Source organism: Torulaspora delbrueckii, chromosome 3 (genome assembly GCF_000243375.1).
Source record: "Torulaspora delbrueckii CBS 1146 chromosome 3, complete genome".
Taxonomy (NCBI): domain Eukaryota; kingdom Fungi; phylum Ascomycota; class Saccharomycetes; order Saccharomycetales; family Saccharomycetaceae; genus Torulaspora; species Torulaspora delbrueckii.
The window spans coordinates 430,600-441,810 of NC_016503.1; the positions used below are offsets into that span (position 1 = coordinate 430,600).

At 40.8% G+C, this 11,211-nt stretch overlaps 8 protein-coding genes across 8 annotated transcripts; 4 read left to right on the forward strand and 4 right to left on the reverse strand.

Moving 5' to 3' along the window:
- Positions 1-25: 25 nt before the first annotated feature.
- TDEL0C02460 (uncharacterized protein) lies at positions 26-655 on the forward strand (the record flags this gene model as incomplete). Its single annotated transcript, XM_003680298.1, has 1 exon — positions 26-655. One exon carries the CDS (start codon positions 26-28, stop codon positions 653-655), a length of 630 nt encoding a protein of 209 aa, XP_003680346.1.
- Positions 656-1,035: 380 nt separating this feature from the next.
- Positions 1,036-2,706, forward strand: TDEL0C02470 (lipase ROG1 family protein; the record flags this gene model as incomplete). The annotated part of the gene is made up of 1 exon (XM_003680299.1): positions 1,036-2,706. The coding sequence occupies one exon, from the start codon at positions 1,036-1,038 to the stop codon at positions 2,704-2,706; it is 1,671 nt and encodes a 556-aa protein (XP_003680347.1).
- TCA17 (Tca17p) lies at positions 2,703-3,146 on the reverse strand (the record flags this gene model as incomplete). The annotated part of the gene is made up of 1 exon (XM_003680300.1): positions 2,703-3,146. One exon carries the CDS (start codon positions 3,144-3,146, stop codon positions 2,703-2,705), a length of 444 nt encoding a protein of 147 aa, XP_003680348.1.
- Positions 3,147-3,274: 128 nt separating this feature from the next.
- FRD1 (fumarate reductase) lies at positions 3,275-4,774 on the reverse strand (the record flags this gene model as incomplete). Its single annotated transcript, XM_003680301.1, has 1 exon — positions 3,275-4,774. One exon carries the CDS (start codon positions 4,772-4,774, stop codon positions 3,275-3,277), a length of 1,500 nt encoding a protein of 499 aa, XP_003680349.1.
- A 492-nt stretch (positions 4,775-5,266) lies between these two features.
- On the reverse strand, positions 5,267-6,430 carry GLY1 (threonine aldolase GLY1; the record flags this gene model as incomplete). The annotated part of the gene is made up of 1 exon (XM_003680302.1): positions 5,267-6,430. The coding sequence occupies one exon, from the start codon at positions 6,428-6,430 to the stop codon at positions 5,267-5,269; it is 1,164 nt and encodes a 387-aa protein (XP_003680350.1).
- Positions 6,431-7,307: 877 nt separating this feature from the next.
- On the forward strand, positions 7,308-7,721 carry IES6 (Ies6p; the record flags this gene model as incomplete). The annotated part of the gene is made up of 1 exon (XM_003680303.1): positions 7,308-7,721. The coding sequence occupies one exon, from the start codon at positions 7,308-7,310 to the stop codon at positions 7,719-7,721; it is 414 nt and encodes a 137-aa protein (XP_003680351.1).
- A 114-nt stretch (positions 7,722-7,835) lies between these two features.
- On the forward strand, positions 7,836-10,469 carry GTA1 (Gta1p; the record flags this gene model as incomplete). The annotated part of the gene is made up of 1 exon (XM_003680304.1): positions 7,836-10,469. The coding sequence occupies one exon, from the start codon at positions 7,836-7,838 to the stop codon at positions 10,467-10,469; it is 2,634 nt and encodes an 877-aa protein (XP_003680352.1).
- A 16-nt stretch (positions 10,470-10,485) lies between these two features.
- Positions 10,486-11,196, reverse strand: ISY1 (Isy1p; the record flags this gene model as incomplete). Its single annotated transcript, XM_003680305.1, has 1 exon — positions 10,486-11,196. The coding sequence occupies one exon, from the start codon at positions 11,194-11,196 to the stop codon at positions 10,486-10,488; it is 711 nt and encodes a 236-aa protein (XP_003680353.1).
- Positions 11,197-11,211: the final 15 nt, after the last annotated feature.

The window sequence follows — 11,211 nt, forward strand, 5'->3', positions numbered from 1 at the left end:
TGGTCAAGTTTAGAAGATTTAAGATATGCCTCTTGATTTAAAATCCTGCACTACGGGAATTCCCCCATGCCAACCAACGTTTGATTTGACAAAGAAACAGTTTATGCCACATAAGAATGTAGAACGAGTACGTGAGATGGTGAAGAGTAGACAGCATGATAAAGTCTTTGGGAAAAAGATGGAAATTAATATGGTAAGGGGAAAGCCTGCGATAACGTATTCTGATAATTCTACAACGGAAGGTGAAGATGTTCTAGAGAATAAAACAATATTTCAGCCGATAGGACGATGGTGGAGGAGAAGTAGATCTCAGAGCGTGAGAACTGAGAATGACTCTTTTACTCTGACTTTTGATAATGAAGAATTGAGCCAGATGGATGGCGTGAGTAGTCCCTGGCTCGACGGTGCTGTACCGTTCACGTATCCACAACAGGTGACAACTACAAATGATTATGAACTGATAGTGAAAAATGAACAAGAGATTTATCAACAATACTATAATCATCCGATCGGTCCAGAGTATCTTACTTTATCCCATAGCCCCCAACGCGATGAAGAGTTGAGTCGATTCCGACAAAGGCAGAATCGTCAGTTTCGACCAGATTCTTGGTTTGAAGGCTGCATCGGCTGGAAAATTCCATATACTACCTGTTGAGTGCTTGATTATGTACAAACCCACCCTCCTACGTATCTTTAATATTCTTCCAGTATGTGAAGAAGAGGGCAACGAACAAGGGTGTGGAACCCTTGAAATTTCGAAGTACCTCGAGTGCAAACGATCAAAATATAAGGAGGTATTGCATTTACATGTCGTATATATTGTTTATCTTGCTTATCAAGGGCTTACAACGCCTCGCCTAGTTCAAAAGTAAAGTTACAAAAAGGCTCTCTCGAACGCATACAAACCAGATCTCACCCAAATCGAATATATTTACATTAGCTGATTGAATACTTCATCCTGTCTTACATCTTGCATTGCGTTTCGCAAGCTTCCAAAATAAGACATATCAATCAAAGTTTGCGACTTAGACTTTTATGATTGAGTATCATTTGATTGTATTAGTACATGGATTATGGGGTAATACGTCCCATTTCGATTACATTTCAAAGGCTTTAAAAGAGTATGCAAGGGATAATTGGGGCAAGGATCACGAAGAATTGCTTGTTTACACAACGACCCTTAATGAAGGATTTAAGACTTATGATGGCATCGATGTATGTGGATTTAGAGTGGCTCAAGAAATTGCTGATCAAATAGGATGCTTTGAAAATTCTAGCTCTAAAGGAAGGATCACAAAGTTTTCGATCGTGGGATATTCTTTAGGTGGATTAATATCCAGATATGCGATAGGTTTACTATACCAGAAACAATTCTTTAAAAAGCGAGAGATACAGCTCCTAAATTTTGTAACTTTTTGTACACCTCATGTAGGTGTCTTAGCACCTGGTCGCAATATGGCTGTCAGGTTATTCAATTCAACGGTACCATGGTTGCTGGGCAACACTGGTAAACAAATGTTTCTTAAGGATAAAGTTACAGTTGGAGTTGATCAATCCAATAATGGTATGCCTTTAATTCATCTCATGAGCCTAGAAAATACTGTGTTTTATCGAGCTCTGGAAAGTTTCAAGTACAAAAGTCTTTACGCAAATATCATCAACGACAGGAGAACTGCGTGGTGGACTTCAGGAATTTCACTCAATGATCCATTCTTCAATATTGATGAGTATAATGGTGTCGAAGTTTTCCAGTACATCCGGGGTTTTGATACAGTTGTGTTGGACCGTAATGAAATGATCGTGGTTGCAAAAGCAGCAGATCCACCGACCAAGAATTCTATTCAAGGCGATTCCCAGGCGGAAAGTGGAGATGAGGATTCCATCAATATCTCTGATAATCGCGAGGTTCGTGATTTTTATTTTTTCAATTACTGGTTAATGAAAATTGGCAAGTGGATATTAGTTATCGCTAATCTGTTGATAATTGCTCCATTGTTATTTACGTGGAAGATAGTCCACTCTCTTGCCGAAATGACAATCTCAACGATACGAGTTACTAGGTTTGTCAATAAGTATTCGCATCAGCTGCTTCATGATTTCTTTGAGATTCTACCTTCGCCAGATTCCGATGAAATCCTATCTGCAAATGATTCTATTGGATCTGAATCAGATGTTGAAGCAGATGATCTGTATTCGGTTCGCACCAGTTTGAGTCGGACTTCGTCCAACCACTCTAATTTTGGTGGTAATGGCTCGTTTCCACTAGAATATGGTACCTACTTAGGTCTAGAAGAGTCTTTGAATGATCAGGCAGATTATCTGATCGAAAGTATTTATGATGCCATTGAGAGAAAGAATACTCACACCGGTTTTGTAGAAGAAGCCCCATCAAACTCAACTAACATTGACGAGGGGTCGCTCGCAGTAACGATTCGCGAACTAGAAAGTCAACCATTTGAGCAACTGGTTGCCAAGCATGGCAAAGAAATGATTAGCCTTATTGAGAACCTCTACTTGGATTTGTCGCCCACCCAGGTGGCCATAATCAACTCGTTGAATAAGTTGCAGTGGAGCAAATATCCAATTTACATCCGCAAAACTCCAAGTGCCCACGCATGCGCAATTGTTCGTCAATTGGATGCTGACTTTGATGAGGGAAAAATTGTTGTTGATCATTGGATAAGGAAGGTTCTGCAAAGGAATTAAAGTTCCTCACTAAACTTTTTCTGAAGTTTAGCTGACAGCTCTTTCGAGTCATCAAAACTGCTTGGCGCCACAAATGGGTTAAGTTTGGCCCTTAGATAGATTTTCTTGACTTTCATAAAGACTTCACTTATCTCGTCATCATTCAGCTCTTGAATGTTTTCTTTAATCAAGAACCCAATAATAATTTTGAGGCCTGTTTGCTTGATTATCATTCCATACACGGCAACTCCTTCGAGGTTGAATAATGCCTTGATATCCGGCTGTGTCTCCAGAGAGCTCCAATCAAATAAATCATTCTCAAAATAGTCCAGTGATAGGTTCGATAGAACGTTGTATTTCAAAACTTGATTGACATCTTCAGACTCCGATGGAGTAACATAGACGAACAGAGGTCTATTTGCCTCATCGACCAGCGAAACAAAGCTTGGTGAGATGGTCATCTTTTGGCTGTCTATGGTTTCCACGAACATTGTTCTAAGGTTTACGTACTTTTTCAACGGAAGGCGGTATCGATCAGCTAGTGAAAATGATTATTTTTGGTAACCTAAATCTATATAAACCCTGTAATTTATGCGTAGTTCTTGGCGATACTGTGGGCTGCAGTTCTACCAAAGACAACACACTCCAAAAGACTGGAGCCACCTAGTCTGTTGGAGCCATGAACTCCACCAGAAACTTCACCTGCAGCGTACAAGCCAGCAGCCAACGGCTTGTTGTCCTTACCAATAACTTGAGAATTGTCATTAATCTTTGCTCCGCCCATGGTGAAATGAACCACTGGAGTAATCTCACCAACGTAAATCTCTGTCTTTGGAGTGACCGACTCACCAAAGCTGTTTAGAACAGATTTACGACCAAATTGGTCATTGGCTGCCGTAGAGTATTCTTGCAAATCGTTTGCTAGCTCAGATGCCGAAATTGGCACATTGTATTCAGAGACAAATTTCTCGATTCCTACCTTCTTGATCAGCTTCTTGAAGATGTAGAAATCCATATTGTTTTTGTAATTCTCGTAAACATATTCGCTCATCACAAGATATGCCCTGTTCTCATCCTTTGGACACTTAGATTGAATTGCCTCAGTGACGAAATCTCTCCTTTGCAATTCGTCGACAAATCTCTTACCATTAATGGGGTTTAGCAATATACCACCTAAACCTCTCAATGCCTCCGCAGCAAGGAATTTCCATTGACTGCTACGATCATTGGGGTCTATGAACCCCGTTGGGTGCACTTGCACTTGGTTCATGTCAATCAAATCGGCACCTAATTTTTGCAAAATCTTTTGACCATCGCCAGTAGCCTGCTGACCATTTGTGGTTGGTAAATGAACTAATTCTGGTGCGTATTCTTTCAACATTTCCTTTGAGAATGCAAACCCACCTGAACAGAAAACGACATTGTTTGTCTTGACTGTATTCTTATTACCTTCCGAATCGAGGTAGTCAATACTAGAAACTTTGGAGTTAGAATCCAGAGCTATATTAACCACTTTTGAATTCAAAAGGATTTTAACAAGAGTAGGATCCTTCTCAGCGATCGACTCAAGGTTCTTCTTCAAACCTTGAACAATCTCAAAACCTGGTGGTAGCTTTCCGGAAGATCTGTGGGTCCTAGGAGCAGAGTGGCCACCTAATTGCGCCAAAAGATCCAATTTCAAACCGAATTCCTGTTGCAACCATTGAATAGCAGCACTAGAATCCTCCGTAAGTTTATTCATTAAGGACTCAACACCTCTACCCTTGGCAGATGCGACTGTATCTTGGTAAAAATTCTCTGGAGAGTCCTGAACATTCAAGTTCTTTTGAGTTTTAGTGAAAGCACCATTGATACCACTCGATGCCTTGATTGAATTACCACCGATCGATGCAGCTTTATCAAGCAAAATAATGGGAATCTTGTACTTGGTTGCAAGTTGATTGCCGGTACTCAAACCAGCCAGACCTGAACCGATGATCACCACTGGTAATTTAGAAGTCATTTGTGTTGGAAATTGAGACCACTGTCTTATTGCGTAAAGTAGGAAACCGATGATCAAATAGACGATCAGTCTTCTTACTTTAAGCATAACGACCTTGCAAGAACATTAGAATGGCAAATCCTAAAAGACACACATACACACCTCTAATGATCCCGAAATAAAGTTGTCATACCACTGGTGCGGACGCCACGCGGTGGCTGAACGATCGTATGAGACCAATTTGAATAAACGAGAACTACCTTACATTAATTCTATAGAGGAGATCTAGACAAGAATGTACATAATTTCTTGAAATGCTTACCTTCAACTCAGGTAGAATGCAAATGCTACAGCGGTTCGTAATATAACCAAAGGAATCAAACCTTTTCAGTCGATCAAACCTTGCAATTTTGTTTGACCACTTTTCGTCCCTCGTTAATAGGGTGATTTCTCAATTCTTATGACTAATGCGAATGGGGAAACCATTGATCCTCAAATGTTCATTAAGACCCATTTGAAATAATTAAGGTGAAAATCAAAACTCCGTGAATACAATGCCAATATCATTAAAATGCTTGTTGGAAAAGAAGAACAAATAGATTAGTACTTGTAAGTCTTGATTCCATGAATCGAGTTACCGTCGATATCGATCTTATCAGTAGATTCACTACGGTAAATCTTTGTTTGACCCTGTTGATTGAAAGGATGTTCCTTTGCGTGCTCGAAAGATTCGAGAATTGCACACTTGGCCTTTTCCAAAGTTTCTTGAGTCACTTGGTAGTGGAAAGCGATTCTCCCACCCATAAGTTTGATTCTGTATTTCAACCCTTTCTTAACCAAAACGTCAGGATTCATATGAGCCTTGGATAGATCAAGGAAGACGAAATTGGTGTCTGTTGGAGATTCCAATGGGATATCGTTCTCCTTACAAAAGAGAGCCAAATCAGAAGCCAAACGATGCGAATAGGACATCTTTGCCTTCCAATCACCGTTGATGGCCACTGTAGCCATCTTAGCCATCATACCAGATTGTCTAATCCCCCCACCTTGCTGTTTTCTAAAATGGTTAGCCTTCTTGATAAACTTGGCATCACCGACTAGAATAGAACCGATGGGTGCACCCATCGATTTAGACAAACAGATAGAGATCGAATCAAATAGTTCTCCAAACTGTTTTAGAGGAACGCCAGAAGCAATTGCAGCATTCCAAATACGAGCACCATCACAATGCAGTTTAATATTGTTCTGACTACACCAAGCTCTAATACGAACAAGTTCGTCAATTGGAGTAATCATACCATGTAGAGTATTCTCCAAAGAGATAACTTTAGTAGGTGCACCATGCACGTCACCATCATCGGGCACATAGTGCGCAGTAATGTCATCCAAAGTCAGGTAGTTACCATTTGCAGGTCTGACTGGTACAACCATTGCCTGCGATAGAATAGCGAGACCAGCGGCTTCGTGCGTATAGACATGCGCTCTGTAATCGCACAGAACAGAGTATGGAGGTTGCAAAAGGTGGGTACGTAGAGCGATCTGGTTCGATAGAGTACCAGAAACGCAGAATAAACCCTGTTCCTTACCAGCTAAATTGGCTACCAAATTTTCCAAAAAGCAAGTATCCATATCTTCCTGGTAAACTGCATCACCAATTGAGGCCGTCAAAGCGGCCTCAATCATTTCAGGTGTAGGAGTAGTGAAGGTATCTGAACGCAAATCATTCGAAGCACTAGCGTAAGCCAAAGGTAGTTGGGATGTCATAGTATTGTTTAACTCGTTCACTGTTCACTGTTAAAGGAAAAAAAAAAATATCGATCACTAATAGAAGTAGTCTGTCTATATATGTATGCACAAGAATAAGAAGGAGACTAAAGAAGGTGAGTAAGAGAAACAGACTCAGAACCAGTACCGTTCGAGTAAAAAGTCTTTTGCGCCGCTTATGACAGGTTTCTCTACAACCGAGACTTTTAATGTGTGTGTATGTACAGTGTTTAATGAAAAAAAGCCTTATTATGGGTGAGTAATCAGAGGCGCCGAGACGAAAAAAGTGAAAAAATTTGACGCTGAAAGGAAAACCACCGATTTCCGCGTTTCTTTTAGAGTCTTCTGCGCCCTTATTCGAGGTTTCCCCCACTATGGAGGCGCATATTTCCAGAAGCGGTAAATGCCGGGAATGTAGGCCCCTCGGCTTCTATAACGTTCGAAATGACGTATCATGTGACTACCTATATATCTCTCTCTCTCTCTCTATGTGGTCGATCTGATGCTATGCTTCCTGTTGATGCGTCCCCATACGGTGAATGTGATCTGTTCGTTGTTGGTGGATTCATTGCTTGGCATGTAAAGAGGATAGTTTGGATTGTAGCATTGGGCCAGGTTTCTTTCCGCTTTAATGGCATTTTGGATGAAGTTGCCTGCAATTTGAAGTTCTTCTTTGATTCCACTCTTGCTTTAATGGTTCTGTATGTCGTATGGGTTTGCATTGTCACTTGTAGTTCAGCGCGCGGCGCTACCATACTTCATTTCGCGTGATCATTTTTCCTCTCTTTCAATGCTCGCTATAACTGAAAATATCAGTGAATCAGTAGATTTTTAACTACGTATTTACTAGCAAGCACAAAGCACCTTTGTATACCCGATGAATGGCTCAAACGATAGATTGGAGTTCTTGCGAAAAGTATACCATGATAATTTAATCCCTGTTCCATCAAAATTCAAGAAACATGGCTACCGCAAGCCTTCCAGGAGACATAAATCGTCTCGACAATTGATCGCCGACGAATCTAAGAGAATTTCTTCTATACTACAAAATCCAAACATTCAGGTGAAGCCAGTACCGAAAGTAACTTATTTTAACGTGAATGCCCCGCCATCAATACGTCCAAGTAAGAAATATTGTGATATAACAGGGCTCAAGGGTTACTACAAATCCCCAGTCAACAACATTCGCTATCACAACTCAGAGATATACCAATTGATCGTCAAACCAATGACTCCAGGGGTAGATCAAGAGTATTTGAAGCTTAGAGGTGATAACTTTGTTCTTAAATAGTGGGTACTGCGGTGCGGGTAACGTGCAGCGGGCTTTTATGTATGTGTTTAAGTTTAAAGGCGCTTAAAAATTCTCCATAGTAAATAAACATTATAGTTTCAACAGAGTATATTGATGATCCTGTACACTTTCTGTACATTCGTGGCACTCTCGTGGCTATGTTATCGGCTGTACAAGTTCGTTACGATTCCGGTGATTAAGATCGTTTCGACTTTGAAAGTTGGTACACCGCCAGCAACAAAAGTTTCCATTGATAAGATATCCGATAAGTCAATAACTATCCATTGGGAGAATGAACCTGTTACGAGAAAGCGTGGGAAGCGTCAGTCTGAGAATATATCGCATTTCTTGTTGTACCTGAATAATATACAAGTGGCAATATTTCCTAACTCGCCGAGTTTTCTCTATACTTGTTGCTTAATCAACGGTTTGGAGAGTGGGAAGGAGTACCAGCTTGATTTTATTACAGTCAACAATATGGGATTTATCAATAAACTTCCATCGATTTACTGTATGACTAAGGCGGTGGCTTCACCTTCTGCCAATGGTAGGAAGAACGGGAAGTGGAGGAAAAACACTTTGACATCCACAGCTAGTTTAGCCGACTCTACATCAAACTTTACCACTCCGGCTTACGCGAATTTGACCTCGTTGAAGGATTTGGAATCCTATTCGATTGAAGATCTAAAGAGGATTCTTGTATGTGCGCAGGAGGATTTACACGACGTACTATCGCAACAGTCGTCTTTACTTCAAGATTTCCAGGAATCTAAATTGCAATTGGATTTGGAAGTCGATAATTTGAAAAATTACTGGTCCCATGAGATCGATCTAAGAAAATCCTTGAGGTCCAATATCAAGTCACTCGAGAACTCTAAATTGCTATCCGATTTAAAGCTAGAAAAGATTGATAAGAATATTGACCAAGCCAATGCAAAGATTCTCAAGATGGAAAGAGACATGGAGAACTGGTCACATCAGGATCAAGAACGATTGAACAAAGAGGTACTAAGAGAGAATTACAACAAACAATTAAAGCTTATCAATGAAAATGTCGAGTCCTTGAGTGATAGGATCAAGCAGTGTCAGCGCGAAGTTACTTTGCAGGAGGATAAGAATAAAGAATTGAACTCTTTGAAGAAAAATGCTAGTTCTTCTCAGCCAAAACAAACGGGTGTATCAGAGGACATGCCGTTGGCACTCCCTACTTTGCTAAAGAAACTCAATGAGGCTACTATGGATAAGAGTGGACTCTTGGCCAATAGTGGTGAGGAATATCTCTCCAAATTGAACCCTAATAGTCCCGTGGTAAAACTTGTAAGGGATCAACTGAAGTTGGATCAGGATCTTGACTCGAAATGGAAAAGCAATAAAAACAAGATGTCCAAGAGGATTGAAACTCTGCAAGCTATGTTCAGCGAGATTAGTATTGCAAACAGACGGCTCAGATCAAATTTAATCATTCAACCTTACGCAAATGCTGACTCAAACGCAAACACAAACACACCACCCAACTCAAAATCAGATTCAAACGTTAACTTGGCTGCCATTGCCAATAACATCAATTCAAGCAGTAATTCCTCTACCAATTTGAATGAAAAAGACGCCAACATCAATTCACCTCCTATAAGTCACAGAAGCGTCATTGATAATATTGGCACGGTACCTATCGCCAACAGTCGCTCTGTCGATAATTCAGAGGCTAACCCTCATTTAATCTTGCACAACCCTTCCACATATTCCAGCAATGAACCTATGCCATCAGAAATGAACAATAATGCATTCTCCACAGGTAGGCCACACACAGCATCTTTACTTGCAAATACTAATCATATGCATCAAGTGTTTCCCTGGAGTAGTGAACAGCAGCAACAGCAGCAAGTCGAATTGGAGCAAGCATTCGAATATGACAACGCTAGTCATCTCATTTCAGGTCTACAGAATATCATGTATGATGAGACTGAGTACCCTGAAAGCATAAGCAACTACTCAAAGGGGTTCACCACCGACCAATTGGATAACTATTGGACAAATCAAGGCATGGGTACAAATAACTACGAAGCTCCCTCCTATCCCATGAACTATACATCATACGCGAGTAATGAAAGTTACGGCCCCACTGTGCCTTTTTCTACAGCTACGGGACCTCGTTCTCCCTCCACGCCACCAAATTTGGCACCAAGTCAAAGTCTATTAGCTGCTACCTTAGTCGAACCTTCAATGGCCAATTTTGGAGCTTCTTTATCTATGAACCATTCTGAATCCTTCCACGCAGTCGACAGTCCCGCATCTAATTCAGCAGATGGGAAACAGATTAACCGCACTTTGCTGCATAACGCACTTCCATTAGAAGCTCCTTTGCCATCGAATGAGGATGGCGCACATCCGCAAGACACACATGTCCACCTACAAGCACCATCTTTTAACTTCATGTGGCACTCTCCTCCTTCACATTCTACTGCCTCCAAGACAGATACTAAACACGTTAGAAATGCAAGCACCGCAAGCAACGGCAGCAACAACTCCACTTGGAGTAAACTGAACTGGAGGAACTGGTCACCTCAAGCACCGCCTCAATCGGAAGAAGTGATAGAGGAGACTCAATCACCTCCACCTATCCCACGCTCTGCATCTCACAAAGATGCTGTTCCACCAGTTAATACAAACGGGCGGCGAATGTCAAGGTTGTTATCGAGAAGTGGTATGAACAGTATCTTCAAACTACCCAGTCATGAAGAAAGAAAATAGCATTAAATAACTCTATTTATAAACTCAAGTCCTTCAGAAGTTTTTTCTTCCTTTCTTCAACCAACCACGATTCCATGTCCTGTATGGTAGGTATCTTCGTACCAATGTTTTCCAGCTTTGCCCCAGATAATCTATCATTCCCTATGAACTTTTTTCGCAGTATTGATGTCCATTGATCTTCGAATTCTATTAATTCTTCGCTTACCATCTTCTCAGCACCATAATAAGGGGCGCTTTTATCCTTCGGTATCAGTTTCGTATTGACAATACCTTTCCCATTCTTTCCGTATATCTCATCGTCCTGCTGCTTCTTCAAAATATCCTTCACCTCAGGAAGTTCCAAAGCCCGTCCAAAATACCGTTTCCCATTTATAAGCTTACCACCAATCACATCATCTCTCCTCCTCTTGTCCGGACGTTTTCCACCAAGAATCTTTGACATATACCAATCCCATTTGTTCTGCTCAGTTAAAAGTTCATTTAGTTCATCATTAAGCTCCTGAACCTGAATTTCGTTCAATGAAGGATCATATATCCTGGTGGTCTTATCATTAATCTCCCTTGTAATCTGTTTGCGCCATTGTTGTGCTTCATTTAGCGATTTCACCGATGATAGTTTTGTTGGTCTCTTATACCTCGAATAATCCTTATAACCACTGCCTTCTTCCGCTTGAAGTTCTTGATACCTCACCAAAACCGAGTTGGCCTTGTCAACGTTCCTACTCATCGCTCAAAGACCTCT